Consider the following 22,548-nt stretch of genomic DNA (forward strand, 5'->3'; position numbering starts at 1 on the left):
GTTAGTACGTCTTTGGTGTGTGTATAGAACCTGTTCAGTTCCTATTATTATTTGAAAAATAAAATTGCTTTTTATTTTGTTATCTTAGAAAATGAAAGTTGGGTTAAGAGGTGGGCAGGGAGAAAAGTTTCACTTCTCCCTTAACCTCAGTGGGCCTTCAGGGGATGCTTATTTACTCTGGACAGCCTGTCTCAAGGTCCTTTCTGCTTAAATTCTGACCTTGAGATGCAGAAATCTGCCACTTGCTCCCTGGTGCTCCACGAGCAGAGTCACAGCGTTGGTGTTGACAGTGTACTATTTGAATTTCCTGCGAGGGGGTTCTAGATGTCTTTGCTGTATTCCTTGAATTTGTTAAGGTGATTTTTTTAATACTTGTAATGTTGATGGCTGCTTCATAGCATTCTGGGAGATTCATTTCACTTTTAATTGGGAAGCCCTTTGAGAATGCCATTAGGATCATTGTCAGAGAACCCCTTGGGCATGTCTCCATTTTGCTGTTTAGTAGCTGTTTGCTCTGGGGTCTCTGAGCTGTGCTGTCCCCAGGAATTCGGAGTGCTCCGAGTCATGGTCATTTGCACGTAGCCTCACATCCACCCACAGGCAATGTTGGTTATCAGCGAGATGCCACTGTTCAGATCGCAAGTGCATCCATAATATCTCTCTCTTATTTGCTAGGCAGAAGATGGTGTTAGTGATTGCGAGCTGCTGGCTGGCACCCTTGCAGAGCAGGAGTAAGTGAGTGCTGTTCAGCTTTCCAGTCCTGTGAGTCTGATGCCTTTCATCCATGTTTTGGCATCGCTGCCAAACACATGCATTGAAATCCTTCATGATCATCAGTTTGTCAGATGATTGCACTGTTTCAAAGAGTCTGTCCAGGTCCTTTGTATCTTTTTTTTTTGTCACCTTAGTGTATGTCCATTGTGACGGGGACATGGATGATGTTGGAAGAAGGCACAGTATGTTACCAGGGCAAGACTAGGGACTTTAGGTTGAGTGAAGGATTACAAACTCCTCGAAGGGAGAGCATTTCCAGAGCGCCCATGCCCTCAGCCCAGTGCTGCCCGAGCTGTTGTTCAGCAGGTGACCTGGGGCCCGGTCCTGTGGTGCCGCGTGTGTTTTCAACAGTTCCCTCGTTTTCCTTGTGGATGCTCCATAGCGGGGTGTGCCGTTGCTGCCAGACCTATGTGACACGGTGAGAGGAAGCTTTCCATTTCCTTGCACAGTGCACCGCAGAAGCAAGAGCCCGTCCAGTGCAACAGACCTGTGAGGCTTGGTGGCAGAAGGTGGGCCCCCTCGAGGGCACCTTTCCTGCCGTCATCCTCTCCACGGAGTGAGTACTGCAGCCCTGAGCAGGATGATACGCGTGGCCGGGGACAGCAGAGCAGGCTGTAGAGAGGAGGCCCCTATTTGCACTGAACTGTGGAGTTGGAGTCCCCCGCCATCCTCAGACTTCAGTTGTGTGGCCAGAACAGGGAAGGGTGACTCGGAGCCATCTGGCCTGGTCTGTTGGTGAACGGTCGTTGTGCTGTACAACCAGGACCAAAAGACAGACCCATCACACATCTTCCCGAATCTTCATCTACTTTGTTGGCTGTTGAGTTAGGCCCTTACATTTGCTGTATTGTTTAAGTCCATCACTTTAAAATTCAGTGTCACGGCCAGAAATTCTCTGTATACTAAAGAGCACTTCACTGTTAGAATCCTTGCGGTAACAATTTTTTGGGGAGGTGTGTGTAGCTGCATATGTGGCTGACAGTGGTGGTCACGGCATCACCCCTTAATTTGGTGAACATCTAGATTCCACCCCACGTGGGATAGCCAGGCACTTTTCCTTTTCCCTCTGTAGAAAAGTACTTTTGCAAACTTTCTTTGAAGTTGAGATACCACGAGGAGGCTAGCTCTGGATATATATAGTTACCACCTAGGGTCCCACGTTCTCTGTCCTTTTGCATAGAAACTGCCCACCTGTAGTTCCCGAATGGAAATTTGTAAGAAAGATCAGTGAGAAATTAGGATTCTTAATTGCAAGTATAAGTAAAATGAGCTTAATCTGCCCATATTCAGGTTTATGTAAATGTCTTTCCTGGATTCCTTATGCAATGTTGTCTTTCACTTGGCTGTTAGTTAGGGGTGTTCTGCTAGGAGATTTCACATCCAGCGACTCCAAGGTAAGAAGGACTGTAACAGGTAGACAGACTGCTTTCCCCCAGAGTGGGGGAGTGAATGCATCCTCTGATTTGGGAAGACCCTCCAGAGCCCCAGCATTCATTATGAGCTCAATTTAACAACATTTTTAGGTATAAGAAAAACATTTACCAAAGAAATAAAAATTGGTGGAAAAATGATTTTTATCAAGGAAACCTGATTCCTAAGCATGGAATTAGAAACCTTTAAACTCCATTTCGTCAAGTTATGGGCTTTGGGATCAGTAATTATGATGTTGATAATAATCATAAATGTCAAACAGCAAGTTACAGATTTTTATTTATCGCATGAAATAATCATAGAGATTGTTACCATGTAACTAATGTATTTTGCATTGGATTGATCATTCAGTTGACATGACTCTTTCTCACAGTAAAATTATATAGTACAAAACCGTTTACTCTTCCCACTGTGTCCTGACTACCTCCCCTCCCCCACCTTAGTCTGGATTGTGGGTTTTTATAGTGTATGATACATGAGCTGTTTACTAATTTTTTGTTGGAAGTAAAACAGAAATTTGGATTATTGGGATTTATTATTTGGGGGCACCTGGCTCATCCTTGTTTTTGTTTGTTAAACAGGAAAAGGACCAGCGCAGCCTAGACATAAACACTGCCAAGTGCATGTTGGGACTGTTATTAGGAAAAATCTGGCCCCTTTTTCCAGTTTTTCACCAATTCTTAGAGGTACTAAATTGTTATTTTATGGAATGTATGTTTGCTTGCTTAGAACAACCAAGTATACTTGATTTTACTCTTTTATGTAATTTTCTGTTTGTTGTACTTTTCTGCCTGTAGGAACTGTGGTGACGTAATTGCTGTCAGTGAGCACTTCCCTGCGTTCTGAGTGTGCCTGTGTGTGCATTGCATGTGCCGCATCGCTCCCCAGTGCAAACGCATCAGAGACAGCGCGGCTCTGTCCTTTCCTCTCTTGTCCCCATTTTAAAAGCTGCTTTTTGTTTAGATTTCCTGCTCTTTATAAAAAGAGTAAAACAAGATTTACTTTCTTTTGTGGCTTTAGGTGAAGTTCTACTTTTATGAAGCAAAGGTTAGAGGACAGCCACCTGCCTTCTCACTAACTTAAGTTTGTAATGTATTCTTATCTACGCTTATCTCCAAGTAACTTGGGGACCTAGATCAATCTAAGTGGCAAACTCCTTCAGACAGCATCTCCTGCAGTTTAAATTTTCTTCACATTTGTGTTAGAAGTAATCCAGCACTTTCCTCTCTCATTGTCGTTCGTTTGCTTTAAGTATTAGTGATAGAAATTTTGAGCTGTTGGTTATTAAGAACTGGCTTTGTTGCAGTGTAATAACTCTGCAGGACGTGAAAGAATCTGAGATGTAAGTTTGAGTTACATGGGTTGTCATGTCATATAGAGCATCCTTCTTGCCCTCTAGTCCCAGGCTCCTTTAAAAAATGCTTTCTGCTTGAAAGGATTAGGGTGTTGCATCTTTGAGAAGATCCTGGGCCTTCCCCTGACGCCAGCTTCACTCTTGAAATGATCTTCCTTACAACTTACTTGGTGTAATGGTCCAGAAAAACCTCCAACTGGTAGGATTCTTTGAGAACTATTATTAAAAATTGCTTTTAGCATTATTAACTGGGATTCCTGAAGAAAGGTATAAAAACTAGTTTTTAATATAAGAAGTACTTGTTTACTTGTACTTGTGACAACCCATATTTACCGGTGATCTGTTCCAGTTTCTCTGACAACCTTCAGAAGTGTTAGCTTTGTTTGGAAAATGAGTAGAAACAGGTTCCTATTCTCATAGAGTTGGGCAGAATTTGAGCCCGGGTGTGAAGGGTTCTGTAGCTGAAGACCTTGCCGCCAGCAAATTTGACTTCGCACAGTTCCAGGAGCACCATCAACTGTTTCGGTGACTGGGTTTTGCTTTTAGTTGCTTAGAAAGTTAAATTTGTGGTCTGTGCTTTGTTCTCTCTCTTATATTAGTTTGCATTTTTCTTTGAAAAGGGCACAATAATCCTTTCATTTGAGCTTTTCTTGTGTTTGCATCCTCCAAACTGTTGGTGCAGCTCTCTTTGCTTTTAAGTAGTTGTTTTGTTTTCCAGTGTTCCTGATTTTGGTGGCGAGGATTTTTAAACATTGTTGGACTGGGTTTTATTTTTAAATCTTTGTACAGGAATACTGTATTTTAAAATATGCATGTGGCGTATTTCTTGTCTGGGAGGAAGAGAAAAACTAGTTCATCGCTATTCTGAGTTCTTTTATGATCAAACTCAAGTTCTGAATTATTAGAGCAGTAACTCTTCGGTGGCTAGACCGCCTGGTCCTGAGACCGCTTGCAGCACTTAGCAAGGTCTCGTTGAGTCAGCCCACCACTGCGTGCGCTGTAAGCTAACAGCTTGACAGTGAGCATGCCGTTCATGTCAGGGGATGTTAATGGGAGCAACTCTTTATTTAGCACTTACTGTGTGCCAAGCACTAAATAAAGTACTTTACGTGAATTAGAGAAGTTTTCTCTTTAAATCCTTGCCACATCTCTGTGGGATAGGAATTATCGCTCTTTTACGTAAAAGGGTTTCTGCCGTTTAGAAATTTCACTTCTGGGGATGTAAAATTGTGTTTCTTTGATGTATTTGTTGTTTTGTGTTGAGCCCCCATAATATTTTTATAATGAAAATTGCCATCTGAAGCCCCCCTCTTGCTCTCTCTCACCCTTCTCCTAGATTAGTGCTGACTTCCCTGGTGGTCCAGTGGTTAGATTGGTGCTTAACGTACCTCAGATGGAAAGAGTTAACCTTCGTGAACTTTATTAAGTTGATTGTTACAGCAATTGAAACCATCTCATTTGTTAATTGTGTGTGTCAGTAATTCATACTACTTTTCCCTCCATCAGCAATCAAAATATAAAGTTATTAACAAAGACCAGTGGTGCAATGTGCTAGAGTTTAGCAGAACAATTAACCTTGACCTCAGCAACTACGATGAAGATGGAGCATGTAAGTACCGGGCAGGTGTTCCCCCGCCCTCCCCCCGCCCCTGCACATTTGCTCATCTGCCTCATTGTGAGAAGCCTCATAGCCGTGTTGTTCTCTCTCTCTCTTCAGGGCCAGTTTTGTTGGACGAGTTTGTGGAATGGTATAAAGACAAACAGATGTCCTAGGACTTTATGCATAGCAGCGAGAGAGTCACTGTTACCACAGTTATGTCAACCATTAGCCATAAATTGCTGTTTGTATCCAAGCGCATGCTGCTTTTCTTGCACTGTCTCCCTTTGGCAGGGACGTGTTGGTGTTTGCTATTGAATGGGCCAGCTCTGCTTGCTGTGTAGCATTGTTCTCTTGGAAGGCTGCTTTGCAGTTTGTATTTACACTACAGATTGGTGAATTTGCCAACGTCCTCACTGTGATTATGTGTATATTGCTGTTTAAATTTTGTATATGTGTATAAAAAGAAGAAGCTTCACCTAGAGATTATTTCTGCAAAAATGTATTGTAAAATAATTTTTGTGGCATATTTCTAGTCCCTTTTTTCAGATGAACCAATTATACATTTATTTGGTCTCAAATGTAGCATTTCAGAAAACAAGACAGAACAACTGTTACCATATGCAAATGTTGCCAGAATTAACCTTATTGTTTAAGAGGCCAACTTTGGAAGGAGGCGGGAGTCATAACTTTTCAGAGGCATATGCCAAATATAATTTGGTTTACTTAAGTATTAGTATTTTTAAATGATGGAAGTTAGAATAATTGAACATACAGACACATACTATGCCACAAATCATTTCCACCATGCAGGGTATAGGTTTTGATTTTCTAATGTGAAAGCTAGCATGGTTTGACTATAGGTACAGATGAACAAATTAAAATTGCATCTTTTTTTTTTCCATTGGTTTTAAACTTTTGTACACTTTTTTAGTGTTTTTTTTTTTTTTTTCCTTTTGCATTCTTCTAGTCAGTGTTTGGTCTGCTGATGCTTTCTATGCCATTCTAAGTAAAATTTATTTTGCCACCTCCATGAAAACCTAATGGTTTGCTGGCAATTTATAACTGCAGAGCACTTTTAGTTGTGGCTTGAATTTTTAGTTAAGCTTTCATGGTGTTTAATTCTCTAGTTTTGAAGCGGAAAGAACTATACTATAAGTGAGAGGTGTTTTGTTTTGTTTTCCATTTTTGTTTCTTTCACGCTAGGCTTTTACTGGCAGAATGTCCATTGCAGGCAGTGGACACGACACCACCAGCATTGAGCTAAAATCTCTATTACACGGTAGGACCTTTCCTGGAGGGGCTGCTCATCATTACCTGAGTAATGTGTACAGAGAGGTGATAGCCATTATTTATGTGGATGAGGAAACAAGAGTAAACAGGACGGTAGTTTTAGGTTTGTATTTTATGTCTTCTTTTTTTTTTTCCCCTTGTCTTACCCTTCTCAAGGAAATGTATAAATAACATGTTTCTCCCTCAACTATCTGGTGCTATTGAATGACTAATTTAGTCCCTAAAGTTTTGTGAAAACACAAAAGTCTAATGACTTAAACCAAGTGAAAGCTAGTGGTGCATTTAAACAAGTGAATGCCTAGTTGTGAGCAAAATCCATGATTGAACATGCAGCAGTTGGAAGAGGTTCCGATTATTTCAAAATCTGGCCCCAAAACCTTTTGGGTCAAATGTGAACCTCTAAATGGCATTAAATGAGTAAAGCACACAGACAGCGCTACTCTTGACCATGATTTCACAGTTTCTTTGCCAACAGTGTTCAGATTTTCATATATTATTTTTTTCCCTAACTGAACCACCAAAGACAGGAATTTTGTATGTATATACAGTGTGTGTGCATATACAAAATCATATGGTAGAATGAAATTACTTCCTTTTTCTACTGAATAGAAAGGTTTGGTTTGCTGTGAAATAAACCAGAAGTTGGAAAAACTCCGTAGTGATTAAGCATACTTAACCATTCCTTGTTGAGAAGCTGTAGACTCCCTTCTACCTTACACATTCATACCAGTTTGCACCAGTTTGCACAAATTCCTATCTGCAAAGGATAGAAGATGTTGAGCAAGCACTGCTCCTGAGACCAACGCGTTGAAAGGGCTTCCGTTCTGACGGGCGCCTGCTACTCCAGTGGCGATTGGCCATAGGCAGGTTCCAATCTGTTGAAAACTTGAGTCATTTTCAAAAGGATCCCATAAAGTTAACAAATTACACTTTAAAGGCAGCAGTTCTTAAATTTGATCAACTCTAGTTTTGTTCAAAGCAAATATAAATCATAGATGAAATTGGTTTAAAAGGTATCGTTAGAAACTGGAGAATTTTTTAAACACTAAAGCACAGTTAATCCTAAAATAAAAGGATTGTTACAGGGAAGATGTTACATTTTAACCACAATGGACATTTTGATGATAGGGGTTTTGGAAAAGCCAAGTAAAAACTATTTCATGATGTACCTAATATGGAAATAAGTATTCCAAAGGGATAATCTTGCGTATTTAGAGAAGTCCAAGTAATCTTTGAACTCCCTTGAAAAATAAATCATTGTGACTGCAGAGTGCTTGCCCTTGGTTTTCTTGATTCTGTGCAGTTATTTTTAAGGGGAAGAAGAGGGGCCAGGGTAATAAGATACTTTTTCTTAAAAATGTCCCTCAGTTACATAAGCACTTGTTTATGGGTGAATGCCAAGTGAATGAGGGTGCCTTTTTCTGGTTTATCTTTCTCACCTACGTCTCCCCACTTTCTCTTTCCATCATGTTTTGAACTCCACGTTGCAACACTCTGTCATGATAGAATGCAACTTTTAGATGTTTACTGCTGCGGTAGGTTGGAAATTTCCTTATTTGATTTGCCATAAACACTTTCTATAACATTACATGCAGCTTATTTGAAGCATGACCTCTGAATTAAGTTTTTATAAATCTGACTAGACAGACCTCTAGATTCTGGATTAACAACAAACTTCTGTTGCCTCTCAGTCTCCATCTTAACAGTGCTTTTGAAGTTTATACAGAAAGCTTTAAAAGTTAGTTTGTGCCCTTGGTTTTTATTCTTACAACTGCTAAAATACCTCTGTACGCCTTATCTTTTATTCTTTCATACGTTGTATAATAAATGTATAGAATTCATTGACCAACTGAAAGGTTGGGTGTCTGTAAATGAGACCAAAACGTGGGTTGCTTTTTTTCATGAAGTCATTTCTCTTGGGGGTTACTGTTAGTGAACAGCAGCTAACCTGTAACTGTGAATGCTTCGTGTCGTCAGTATTTGCATTACCTTCATAAACGTGTGCAAGTCCTGTGACTCCCAGCTTAACTGAAATACTGTTATGCCATCTAACTTGAGTACAGCAAACTGGTTTTAGGTTTTAATGGAATTGATGTAAAACAATACCCCATAAATAAAAAGTATTTGTGTTTGGTTTCAGAACTGATGTGTCAATTCTTTCTTCTCTTCTCTGACTTTTTCTTTAAAAATCACTTAAGGTAGTTTCAAAGTATTTCGTTTTTTAATCTTTTTTGCTTTTCCCCAACTTTTTATATGGAAAAATTTCAAAGCTACGGAATAAACGCAAGAATAACATAATGAACACTCATATACCTATCACCTACGTTTTCCGTTCACATTTTGCCACATTCTCTGTGCCACTCTGAGTGTGTGTGTTTGTGTGTGTGTGTGTGTGTGTGTGTACTTCTCCCTATAGATACAGAGATGGAATTTTTTCTGAACTATCCTAAAGTAAGTTACATTATGACACTCCATATTTTGAAACAAGGACATTCTTATAACCACAATACACTGCTCACACTCAAGAAATATAACATTGATACAATACTATTACCTAATATACAGTCCAGATGAAAACCTCCCCCTTGGTACCAAGAATGGCCTTGAGAATTATTTTTAATCCAGGGATAAGCAATGCATTTAGTTGTCATGCATCTTCAGTTTCCTTTAACCTAGAATAGTTCCAGATACAGTATTTTATTTTATTTTATTTATTTATTTATTTTTGCGGTACGTGGACCTCTCACTGTTGTGGCCTCTCGCGTTGCGGAGCACAGGCTCCAGACACGCAGGCTCAGCAGCCATGGCTCACGGGCCCAGCCGCTCCGCGGCATGTGGGATCTTCCCGGACCGGGGCACGAACCTGCGTCCCCTGCATTGGCAGGCGGACTCTCAACCACTGTGCCACCAGGGAAGCCCATACAGTATTTTAATAAGACAGTACAAACAGTCCTCAGCCAAAGAGGAAAAAAAATTAAAAAATTTTAAATAAAATTAAAAATGTACTACTGTAGAGTATTTCTAAACATCGAGCTAATAACCTAGTGCTTACCATGTGCCAGGAGCCAGGTAGAAATAACCATTTTTACTATCTCCCAAGGCTACCACCCACTTAGTTTGTAAGTGTGTGTCAGCGTTGGTCACCACTTTCTAAAACTGTCCTATGCTAGAATCTTACTTCCCTGTGGCGGGACCTCCAGCTCAGAGTGGATGCCCAGAAAATGGATGAGGAAGGAAGCAAGTCACATGGCCAAGAATTGTCAGGACCTAAGAAACCTCGTGTAGAGATCAGAGAATCCAGGAAGGACTGATGTTAAGATTTTTAGAAGCTTGAAAGCAAGAGAGGTAGAGAACAAGATTCCTAAAAAACAGGATCCAGGTACACACTTTTATTTATTTTTTCCTTGGGGGCCATTTTCTTTAACATCTTTATTGGAGTATAGTTGCTTTACAATGTTGTGTTAGTTTCTGCTGTATAACAAGGTGAATCAGCTATACATACACATATATCCCCATATCTCCTCCCTCTTGCGTCTCCCTCCCACCCTCCCTATCCCACCCCTCTAGGTGGTCACAGAGCACCGAGCTGATCTTGTGCTATGCGGCTGCTTCCCACTAGCTATTTATTTCACATTTGGTAGTGTATATATGTCCGTGCCACTCTCTCACTTTGCCCCAGCTTACCCTTCCCCCTTCCCATGTCCTCAAGTCCATTATCTACATCTTCACCTTTATTCCTGTCCTGCCACTAGGTTCTGCAGAACCTTTTTTTTTTTTTAGACTCTGTATGTATGTGTCAGCATGCAGTATTTGTTTTTCTCTTTCTGACTTACTTCACTCTGTATGACAGTCTCTAGATCCATCCACCTCACTACAAATAAATCAATTTCGTTTCCTTTTGATGGCTGAGTAATATTCCATTGTTTGTATGTGGCACATCTTCTTTATCCATGCATCTGTCAGTGGACTCTTAGGTTGCTTCCATGTCCTGGCTATTGTAAATAGTGCTGCAGTGAACATTGTGGTACATGACTCTTCTTGAATTATGGTTTTCTCAGGGTATATGCCCAGTAGTGGGATTGCTGGGTTGTATGGTGTTTTCATTGTCATTTGTTTCTAGGTATTTTTTGTTTTCCTCTTTGATTTCTTCAGTGATCTCTGGGTTATTAAGTAGTGTATTGTTTAGCCTCCATGTGTCTGTATTTTTTACAGTTTTTTTCCTGTAATTGATATCTAGTCTCATAGCGTTATGGTTGGAAAAGATACTTGATATGATTTCAGTTTTCTTAAATATACCAAGGCTTGATTTGTGAACCAAGATATGATCTATCCTGGAGAACGTTCCATGAGCACTTGAAAGTGTATTCTGTTGTTTTTGGATGGAATGTCCTATAAATATCAATTAAGTCCATCTTGTTTAATGTATCATTTAAAGCTTCTGTTTCCTTATTTATTTTCATTTTAGATGATCTGTCCATTGGTGAAAGTGGGGTGTTAAAGTCCCCAACTATGATTGTGTTAATCTCAATTTCCCCTTTTATGGCTGTTAGCATCTGCCTTATGTATTGAGGTGCTCCTATGTTGGGTGCATAAATGTTTATAATTGTTATATCTTCTTCTTGCATTGATCCCTTGATCATTATGTAGTGTCCTTCTTTGTCTCTTGTAATAGTCTTTATTTTAAAGTCTATTTTGTCTTATATGAGAATGCTACTCCAGCTTTCTTTTGACTTCCATTTGCATGGAATATCTTTTTCCATCCCCTCACTTTCAGTCTGTATGTGTCCCTAGGTCTGAAGTGGGTGTCTTGTAGACAGCATATATATGGGTCTTTTTGTATCCATTCAGCCAGTCTATGTCTTTTGGTTGGAGCATTTAATCCATTTACATTTAAGGTAATTATCGATATGTATGTTCCTATTAGCATTTTCTTAATTGGTTTGGGTTTGTTATTGTAGGTATTTTCCTTCTCTTGTGTTTCCTGCCTAGAGAAGTTCCTTTAGCATTTGTTGTAAAGCTGGTTTGGTGGTGCTGAATTCTCTTAGCTTTTGCTTGTCTGTAAAGGTTTTAATTTCTCTCTCAAATCTGAATGAGATCCTTGCTGGGCAGAGTAATCTTGGTTGTAGGTTTTTCCCTTTCATCACTTTAAATATGTCCTGCCACTCCCTTCTGGCTTGCAGAGTTTCTGCTGAAAGATCAGCTGTTAATCTTATGAGGATTCCCTTGTATGTTAATTGTTGCTTTTCCCCTGCTGCTTTTAATATTTTTTCTTTGTGTTTAATTTTTGATCACTTGATTAATATGTGTCTTGGCATGTTTCTCCTGGATTTTCCTGTATGGGACTCTCTGCATTTCCTGGACTTGATTGACTATTTCCTTTCCCATATTAGGGAAGTTTTCGACTATAATCTCTTCAAATATTTTCTCAGTCCCTTTCTTTTTCTCTTCTTCTTCTGGGACCCATATAATTCGAATGTTGGTGCATTTAATGTTGTCCCAGAGGTCTCTGAGACTGTCCTCAATTCTTTTTTCTTTATTCTGCTCTGTGGTAATTATTTCCACTATTTTATCTTCCAGGTCACTTATCCTTTCTTCTGCCTTAGTTATTCTGCTACTGATTCCTTCTAGAGAATTTTTAATTTCATTTATTGTGTTGTTCATCTTTTGTTTGTTTGTTCTTTAGTTCTTCTAGGTCGTTGTTAAACGTTTCTTGTTTTTTTCTCCATTCTATTTCCATGATTTTGGATCATCTTTACTATCATTACTCTGAATTCTTTTTCAGGTAGACTGCCTATTTCCTCTTCATTTGTTTGGTCTGGTGGGGGTTTTTCTTGCTCCTTCATCTGCTGCATATTTCTCTGTCTTCTCATTTTGTTTAACTTACTGCGTTTGAGGTCTCCTTTTCGCAGGCTGCAGGTTTGTAGTTCCCGTTGTTTTGGTGTCTGCCCCCAGTGGGTAAGGTTGGTTCAGTGGGTTGTGTATGCTTTCTGGTGGAGGGGACTGGTGCCTGTGTTCTGGTGGATGAGGCTGGATCTTGGCTTTCTGGTGGGCAGCACCATGTCCGGTGGTGTGTTTTGGGGTGTCTGTGAACTTATGATTTTAGGCAGTCTCTCTGCTAATGGGTGGGGTTGTGTTACTGTCTTGCTAGTTGTTTGGCATGGGGTATCCAGCACTGGAGCTCTCTGGTCGTTGAGTGGAGCTGGGTCTTAGCATTGAGATGGAGATCTCTGGGAGAGCTCTTGCCGATTGATATTATGTGGGGACAGGAGATCTCTGGTGGCCCAGTGTCCTGGACTCGGCTCTCCCACCTCAGAGCCTCAGGCCTGACACCTGGCCGGAGCACCAAGTCCCTGTCGGCCACACGGCTTGATGAAGAAACGCCGCGATGCAGTGATGGCATGACTGGAAGTCCTCACTCTTTTAATTGGTGATGCAGTTGGTTCATTCAACTATAGCTTGGGCCAAAACTATGGGTCAGACCAGGAAAATCTCTGTTCTTCCAGACATCCACAAAGACTGGAGATGGGTGGTAGATGTAGATAAAGGAAAATTCTGACCCTAAATTGATGGAAAGCAGTGGGAGGTGACAAATCTTAAGACAGGGAATTCTTAACCTGGGCTACAGCAAACAGTAGGAACTCATGAGGCAGTTATCCACTAATAGAAAATAGGAACACGAGATGTATTCTCCAGGCAATACTAGTGGTCCACCTAAAAATTAACGGGAATTGAAATAAAGTTCTCCAGCAAGGTGATTGGAACAAGGTAGACTGGAGAGAGATTAAGTCACTAATGCCTGCTCCAGATGAAAAACCCAGCTGAAGTGCATTGCAGATAGACCTATAAGGGAAAAATTTACAGGAAGGTCACTCTAAAGGAAGGGTGTTTTTAAAGATAGCTTTTTGAAATGATGGAACAAAGAGGAAAAAGAACCAAAAGATGAACCACATAACCCCCCGCCCCTCCCCCCCAAAAAGGGAAAATTATTGAGTCGGTTCCAGGGCTATAAAAGTGAGGAGGAAAATAACTACTTCTGGACTTTATTCATATGTCTGAACCTACGGGAAGGCAGGACCTGTTTTCCATGATGCTGTAAGGTGGGTTACATCATACTGAAATGACTCATTTGAATGTTATCCCCAAATTCTGATGTGAAAAATAGCTTTTAGGCAGAAGCGTAGAGAAAAGCTTTTGTGATTCCTTTAGAAAAGAATTGCCTGTGGAACTGTGCTATAGCTAGAAGGGAAAAAAAAAAAACTATCATGTGAGGAAATAATACATCAAGCTTTCTGGCCCTGTCTACTTAGCTAAGCTCGTAAGGCAGAAGATTATCCAAAATAAGGCACGTTCGCCACTTTTGGCACATTCAGCAGAAAATAGTTTGTTTTTTTTCCCCCTGAATTTGTTCCTAACATTTATCTTCGATTGCCTTAACGAAAAATCATCCCAAGTATAGAAGTACTTGCTTAGAAATTATGGTGAGTGAGTAAGTAGGCTGTGCTGAGAATAATAATTGGAAACTGAAAAAAAAATAGCTATAGTAATTAAATGGAAATTTTTTAAAACACCATTTTAAATGTAAATCTCTTCTCCCAAAGAAATGTATTCAGTCCTTTGAAGGAAATTCTTTTGTAATCACTCTGAAGAATGTGGATTGTGAAGAACCCTGGCCATGAGAAGGTAAGCTGAGGAAGTTTGTTTTTTTCTCTGACACTTTCCAGCAGAGACATCTCAGAATTGCCTAAATTTGAATATCTGAAATTCAAACTACTGTTCTCTAGGAGTCTTAGGATAAATGTATGGTGATTAAAGAGAGCTGCAGCTGTACTCGTTACCAATGAACTAACTCACCAAAGAGTTTTGGACCAACTTTTAATAGTATATTGAAAGCCGCTGCATTTTGCCTCTAATTGCTTATTATTTATTTTGGCTTCATTACCTGTCATGGCTCCTACATGTTCCGTCTCAAGAGTAGGACTTGGACAAGGGTTATCCTTCGCATGTACTCCCAGAGTCACCACATAAAATAATAGGTACCTTTTAACAGCCTATTCTGCGTGTCTTAAAGTGCTCGTAAATCCTTCCAAACCTTATTCCTCCTCCATCAAGGTTGATTTTCAGATTCTCAATATAATCATCTTTATTAACTTTAATTGTATGTTTAGGCAGAATTCCTATATGAAATTGGGACTATAAGCATTAAAATGTATAAGCGTGCAGAGAGAGGACCAGGGTAAATAGAAAATCAACAGACTGAAGAATTAGGAAGGACCTCTGGATGGGTGGTCTTCTGCTAATTGGGCATAAGTGGCATCAACCACTTATAAATGGTAGACCAGAAAGACACTGACTCAGTTGGAGCTGAGAGTTCCTTTTGGAGAGTTGAGCATTATAGGGACAGATGGGTACTCATCCAAGGACTGTTCCTAGGGAGGTACAGCAGTGCACACAAAGATAGCGATGGAGGTGGCAGAGAGGTTGACTGAAGAGTTTGTGGTTGTCACCAAGAGATAGCAATATAATTGATGAAAAGATGCCAACAGAAGAAATCTCCTTTAATGGTAGAGCATATGGAATGTACTGAGGCAGCTGCATAAAGCAAGAGATGATAAAGCATGTTCCCTGGTGGTCCCTGGTGGAGGAACTGCTTCCCAGATCCCCAGAGTTCACCATGGGGATGTCCAGCTCTAGTTAAGTGCAAGGATTCCACCAGGCACGAGATGCTTTCTTTGCCCTCTCACGGGAGGCAGGGGGTGCATAACCATCTGCTGTCCTCTGGAGCCTTTGACCATAAGCCTGCCCACCCACCTGATGGGAGGAGCTGATGCAGGACACCCAGCACGTTCCCTGCAGGAAGGGGTGGAAGGCCAGTTGTCCAGAGCACCTTCCCCAGGCCCAGCTGCTAGGCATTTCATAGAGGGGAAGACACACATGAGAGGAAGACCCCAAAGGTTCTGGAAGGGGAGTGGGGAGCCGAGGTGCTGGGAGGTGAGAAGGGTCAGACAGCACAGCTTAGTGGAGGGCACCTCCATGGGGAGAGGTGGGGAGCAATGGGAGACCAGTGCTGGGTGAGAAGCAAGTTCACCTGAGACCCAGAGCTTGTATTGTGTTTGGGTCAAACCTCCCACAGAGGCATTGACTGCCCGCATTCAGTTACAGAGAGGGCATGCAGGCTAGCAGAGATCCTGTGCTCTTCCCTCTTCATCAGAAAGGGCATAATTTTCATACAGCATATGTTTTTCTGTGCAATGATATCAAAATCTTTGCAGCTAGGCAGCTGCATTGCTGAGAACTCCCCCTGCCCCCAGCCCCACCCTCCCTGCTATTATAAAAGAATAGGTTGCTGAAGGCACCTGTAACCATCTCTTGCTCCAGAGGTGGAGATTCGGAGATAAGGGAGCAGACTTCCATGGGTCTTTTTAGGCAGAGTATTTTTAAAATTCTGACCACCATGAGATGACATTGCAGGATCCTGAACAAGAGAAAATGAGACTTTTCGTCTTTCTGGTTCATCGCGGTCATCGTCGTGACTTTAACACACTCCAAGTGCATACACGTGGATTTTGTTTTGAGAGTTGGTTGTCAGCAGGCTGTAGTGGATTCGAGGGGTGCAGTAAAGAAGGCCAGTTGTTGGCTTAATAACATCGTGGAGCTCCTTTCAGAAGATAAGGCGGCCAGCCAGGCAATGTGCTCTACACTGATCTACATTGAAGATCTACTAACTGATCTTCCAGGAGATCTGTTAGTCTCTGAGTAACTTGTCCTAAGTGACGTAGCTGGAAGGTGGGGGAGCTGAGGTTTGAGCCCAGGTGGATGTCTCCACCCAGCAATTTGCTGGGGTGCCCACGTTGTGTGGAGAAAGTTGGCCAGGAGGCAGATGGAAGCGTGTAAGCCCTACGTGTGCTGCTTGTTTCTCTGATGGATTTACTGTTGCCCCTCTCCTGCTAATTTTATAGAGTTTTGGCCAATTTTTCAGAAGTGGGGATGTTTAGGGATTGGTTGAGCATCAGCCACGGAATTGAAGTCACTGGAGTGAAGCTGTTGCTGACTGACCGATTTTAGAAGTTTGGGGCTGGCTTCCAAAGGCATGATCTGATGTGTGGCTGTTTGCCAACATCACCAAGCAATTAATTCTGACACTGTCTACCCAGAGACAGCATCCGATCCTACAGGTTAAGGGCTCAGTCCCACAGGGCTGCACCCACACTTCAGATGCTAATCCCAAGTCCAGGTTATCACCTGTGCTTCTAGCCAACTGGCTATAAATTTGCTAAATTTCCCACACCGCTTCCTTAGTTTTGATTAATTTGCTAGAGTGGTTCATAGAACTTAGAGAAACACTTACTTATATTACCAGTTTAGTATAAAAGAATATAACTCAGGAACAGCCAAATGGAAGAGATGCTTAGGGCAAGGTATGTGGGGCACAGAGCTTCCATGCTTCCTGAGCACCACCGTCCCCAAATCTTCACGTGTTCATCAACCTGAAAGCTCTCTGAACTCTGTCCTTTTGGGTTTTTAAGGAGGCTTCATAATAATAGGCCTGATTGGTTAAATCATTGGCTATTGGTGATTGAACTCAATCTCCAGCCCCTCTCTGAAGATGAGGGGGTAAGTCTGAAAGTTCCAACCCTCTAATCACAGGGCTGGTTCCCTTGGCAACCAGCCCCTCCTTAAGTTACCGAGGGGCTTTCTAAAACCCATCTCATTAACATAGCAAAAGACATAATTTCTAGTCACCTAGAGAAATTCGAAGGATTTTAGGAGCTCTGTGTCAGGAACTGGGATGAAGACCAAATATATGTTTCTTATAAATCCCAATATCACATGTGGATCCTGATACAAGGCTGTCACTGATCAATAGAGACAAGTTTAAAATGAGTTCTAGCAGTTACACGTTCCTATGGCCAATGAACAATCCACTTTTCCCTCCTGTTTCAAATCCGGAGTATTTTCAAGATAAAGAGGAGAAAAGAGATGGTGATGGAGTGAAGGACTGAAGGAAGAAGGAGGAAGGACCCCAAAGCACAAGTGGAGGTTTAGGAAAGGGACCAGTTTTCCTGAGACAGCAGATGTTTGTAAATGGGTAGGACGCAGTAAGGAGTTCTCGCCTTACGGCCTTGATTTTATCAGGGACTGACTCAAAGATTTCTACTGAGAGGGAGAAAGAAGAGGTAGGAGTTTAAAGGAAAGAGATGAAAGTTTGGAAGAGCCTCTGGGGAGAATGAGAACAGATTATTAAGGAATAGACCTCATTGCCCTGAGAGAAATAAAAGTAAAAATAAGACTAAGCTCTGTAACTGTGGCACAGGAAGAAGTGAAGGATCCAGGATTAGGTCCAGGTGGCATGGCCAGCAGGCTCCAGCCCCCAGCTGGAATTGATATAAAAGGCGGCAGGATTTGGACGTTGGGCTCCTCTGACCTGGGAAACTCCTGTCTTTTTGCAGACTGCTGAGACTACCCACCTCTGCACATGCCTTTTAAGAAATAAGGGAGACCCAGTGAAGCCATGGCCCCTGACATCCTTGAAAGCTTGCATATACTTTGCGTTGTTTCCTAGGTGAAGGGATGGCGAAACAAAGTAGAAGTTTCCATAGCTGAGTTGCCATTCCTACCAGTCTTCAAATCCAAACCAGCCCTGTGGTCAGCCCTGTTCCTGTGGAATGGCCAAAAGACTGGGGCAGAGTGACCTCATGCGTAAGAAGTAAGCAGGGAAAGACTGAGGCAGGCATGAGAAACTTCCTAAGTTCCCGGAGTGGTATAATCCAGCCAGGGCTTTCTGTGGCTTTTGAGCTGCAGACACAATGGAAGATGGCATCTGTGTGATTATTTGGGGGCACTGGAGGGGATCAGCTGGTGGATTAAAAAGGAAAAGTGGGACAAGGGGCATGCTGTGCCTCAGAATTACAATTCCAGGAATACCAGACTACTCCTTACTAATTTGGAACAAACATCAGAGGAGGTCAAATTTTTCCAAGGCAGAGCGTGATATACTAAGGTAGAAGGACAATTAATGACCACTTAGGTAAAGAGGACTCATCCAGTGGTGCTCCAGTGGGCCATCTCCAGGGCTAGATTCCTGCCTGGCATCTAGGAGATCTTGAAGGATGTTCTGGAGGAAGGAAGTGTAGGAGACCAAGACTCTAACTAGGTAGGAGACAATCAGTCTGGTGGGGAGCAATCTAGAAATGGAACTGACGGTCAGTGGGAGGAAATGGAAGAATGGGTCTGGTGGCCTGACCCCAGGACTATGACATCGTCATAAGCATGACAACACATTTAAGAAATATAGAAAGAAGAAACAAAGCTTGTCCTTCTCCATCATTATCCCATCCTGTACTCCCCAAATCCAAGCTGGATGAGACTAGCTGGATGAGCTCCATGGACCCAGGTGGTCCTAATATCAGGCCCATCAGAAGTTAGGAGACTGTACCTCTTTCAAGGTGTTAGTAAAGTGGAGGGGTTGGAAAACATATTCTGGGGTTTTTTTCAATATGAGAAGTCAAATGATAGCTGAATAACCCCTGTCATTTTCAAGATGTGTCTCCTATTTGATGACAAGCTGAAAGGACACATTGCATAAGAGCCAGATTGTCTGGAACCCATTATCTGGTGGTTGTGATTGTGGGAGGCCAGCCAGAATGCATTGTGGACCCTATTCGGGAATGAGCGGGGGAGTGAGAGTTTCTTCTCTTACATGAAAATCCATGTCACAATGGTGGGTCAGGTCCACTCAAAACTTCTCACCTTACCTTAACTGCCCCATTAGTTTAACATTTTGTCATTACCTATACAGCAGGCAGAGTGGAGGAAATCACAGCCCTCATCAAAAACAAAAGTGGTGGTTGTGTAGAGGAGGATGTATATATCACACTAGATAACACTTCCATATTCATTCATTCATATTCATATTCCATATTCCATATTACACATTCATTCAAGTGTTCACACTAGATAACACTTCCTGCACTTGGGGTCTCTCTTTGAGACAATGGGACAAGAGCAGAGAATGTGCCATATTGGCCTATGTTTTCAGAAAGCTCTTGAGAAAAACCATCAGGTGCAACAATTAATGTAAAAGTTAGCTATAAGACCTTTCATAATATGGAGGGACCAAAGACCCTGAGAAATAGGACCAATTCTTATTCTAAAATGATAACACTCTAGGGAAGTATGTGGATATCATATGAAGTTTGGCTTCCTGCAGTGGCTAAGTTGTTTTGGACAACCTCCTGCTAAGAATAACTAGAAAAGTTAGGCAAAATATTAAAAATCTGTTTGAAGGGATTGAAAAGCTACTAAGGAAGTGAACATTTGTTAGGTAAGATCTAGAGGAAGAAAGAAGCCAAGAGAAATGAGCCTAGTATCTGAGGCTCATCTTTTTCCTTTCAGACAATTGTCAATTCTGAAAGCGAAAGCAGAGGCTGAGGGGCTCAGAAGACCTTTTTGGGGTTTCACAGGGACAAGGGTGACAAAACTAGAGTTTGGAGTGTCCCAGGGAGGATGGGCTCTGGTAACCAGACTTATGGTTAGGACCCTGAGAAGCTGGGGGCATGGTGAGGTCTATGAGTAAGGATGAGCTAGAAATAGACCAGTACCCACAGGACTAGAGCTCAGTTCCAAATCAATTCAATCCCTCATGGGATTAGGTTAATTGCCTCAGTCTAACTGCCTGACAGAACCAGAAGTAAATTCTCTCTGGAAAAAATACGTCATCCACAGTGATACATATATGAAGTAAAATTCTATTCACTCATGAAAAGAGAATTAAAACGGAAAGCAAAGAGATGTAATTTATCTTCAGGAAAGCTAACAGATGAAGAAAATAACACAAAATCTAGTGATGCTGACATTGGTGTTTTCATACTAGATATGAGTATCTTTGGTTTCTGCTGAGACTTACTTCTAAGCTTGATCTTCCTGCCTTTTTGGAACATGTGAGTTCACACCTCTCCAGCTACAGTGACTGGACCTTGGGTACAAACCTGTCCCGACAGGTACCAATCCACCACCTTGGCTGAGTCTTTCATATTCTTTTCCTCAAGAATTTGAACTAAGATATACTGAATCAGTCAGGAGGAAATAGGTGAGTATGAGATCTATAATATCATGAAGATTTGGGGTAGCTTGACATTTTATACTGTTTACATGTCAATAAGTCAGAAGTAAAAGCCGTTTAGCAAAGAGCAAAAGTAAGAAACAGGTATGGGATGTACAGTTGCCTGAGACATGGATGGGGCAGCTTTGTGCCCACAGTTCCAGGTCCACAACCCATTTTCCCAGCTCTTTGTTCTGCTTTTCAGTGTCTTTTTAATATCCATAAGACTACTGAAGACTTGAAATAAACTTTCTTTTATTAGTTAAAAAAATATCATACAGAACATCATACTATGTCTACAATTTCTTGTACACAATGTTAGCAATCAGTAAAAAATAACCAGGCCTACAAAAAGGACGAGATTTTTTTAAGGGGGAAAAATCCATATAAAAAAGATACATAAGAGATTCAGGTATTAGGGTTATCTGACATGGAATTTAAATAACTATAAATGAATATTTATAAGACAGAATTTCAGCAGAGAACTGGAAACTATAAAAAGAATCAAATGGAAATTCTAAAACTGGAAAACTTAATTCGATGAAACTAACAACTCAGTGGATCGGATTTAACAGAAGATTAAACATGACGTAGACAGAATTAGTGACTAGAAGTTGATGTCAGAAAAAATCTAGATGAAAGCACAGAGAAACTTAAAAAAAATGTAGAAAATATAGAGACAAGTCAAGAGATTTATGACACAGTGAAAAGCTCTAAAATACACATAATTTGAGTCCTAGAAAAAGAGGAGAGAGAAAGCAGAAGAAGCACTATTTAAAGAAATAATGTTCAATAATTTCCCCAAACTAATGAAAGATGACAAGCCCCAATTAAAGAGTCCTACAAACACCCAAGCAGGACAAATATAAAGGAACCAGACTTAAGTACATACAAGGAAAGCTTCTGAAAAAACAAAGACAGAAAATCTTAAAAAGTAGCCACACCTGTAGGTAGCAACTGTAAAATATTATAGACAAATTAAAAACAAACAACAACCAGAAGGCACTGGAGAGTAAGCAAAAGCAGAGTCTGAAGGGAAGTTGATGCCATTTTTTATAACGTTTAGTCTAGGGCATGCCAAAGTCTGTACCACGTGGGGTGAGTAAAACTTTGTTAGAAATCCTGCAATCTTTCAAATAACCAGAGGACAGATTTCAGGGCAATCATAGCCCCTAGAAGTAAGAGGGGAATCCCAGAAACAGAGCCAAAAGGAGAAAGCCCAAATTCTGAGTATAAACGCTGCCCAAATCTTCACCTAATCCCTGAACCATGCGTGTGCAGGGCAGTTTGCAAGGGGCCCAGCTCAAGATAAAACTGCTGAAATGAATTTTGAGTTGCCACACAATAGACAGAGTTTGCCATTTGAATGGAAGCAAGTTAACACTCTATGGAGGAACTTAACAGAACCCAGAGTTTCCACAACAAAACAGTCACAATATCCAGGATACAGTCTAAAATTACTTATGAAGAACCCAGAAAATATAAATGAATCTCAAAAGATGACTATCAGCAGAGACTGGTCCTGAGATGATCCAGATATTAGAATTGGTAGACAAGAATTTTAAAGTAGATATTATAACTAGCTCAACATAAAAGAAAATGTGGTCATAATAAGGAAAAGGATAGGAAATTGCAACAGAGAAATTAGAATATCGTGTAAATACAACAAAATGAGAATTCTAGGATTAAAAATATTCAAAACTGAGGGCTTCCCTGGTGGCGCAGTGGTTGAGAGTCTGTCTGCCAATGCAGGGGACACAGGTTCGTGCCCCGGTCCAGGAAGATCCCACATGCCGCAGAGTGGCTGGGCCCGTGGGCCATGGCTGCTGAGCCTGCGTGTCCAGAGCCTGTGTGCTCCGCAACGGGAGAGGCCACAACGGTGAGAGGCCCGCGTACTGAAAAAAAAAAAAAAAAAAAAAAATGTACTGTATCCTTTTGTGCACTTTCCTGTATGTTCTTCTCAATAAGAAGTCAACAACAGGGCCTCCCTGGTGGCGCAGT

General features: G+C 41.3%; 1 protein-coding gene across 7 annotated transcripts in view; it reads left to right on the forward strand.

Annotated features, from left to right (window-relative positions):
- The window catches only part of DCUN1D4 (defective in cullin neddylation 1 domain containing 4), a 69,616-nt gene extending 61,025 nt beyond the window's left edge, over window positions 1-8,591 (forward strand). For 6 of the 7 annotated variants that reach the window (XM_082638576.1, XM_082638578.1, XM_082638575.1 and 3 more), the window contains 3 exons: window positions 2,787-2,891; window positions 5,066-5,168; window positions 5,277-8,591. In XM_082638576.1, coding sequence (XP_082494702.1) covers window positions 2,787-2,891; window positions 5,066-5,168; window positions 5,277-5,332 — 264 coding nt within the window. In that variant the 3' untranslated portion in view covers window positions 5,333-8,591. The remainder of the gene's footprint in view (window positions 1-2,786; window positions 2,892-5,065; window positions 5,169-5,276) is intronic. The other variant, XM_082638579.1, reaches the window with a different exon arrangement.
- The last annotated feature ends 13,957 nt before the right edge of the window (window positions 8,592-22,548 follow it).

This window comes from Mesoplodon mirus (genome assembly GCF_964341445.2).
Source record: "Mesoplodon mirus genome assembly, chromosome: 2".
NCBI lineage: Eukaryota > Metazoa > Chordata > Mammalia > Artiodactyla > Ziphiidae > Mesoplodon > Mesoplodon mirus.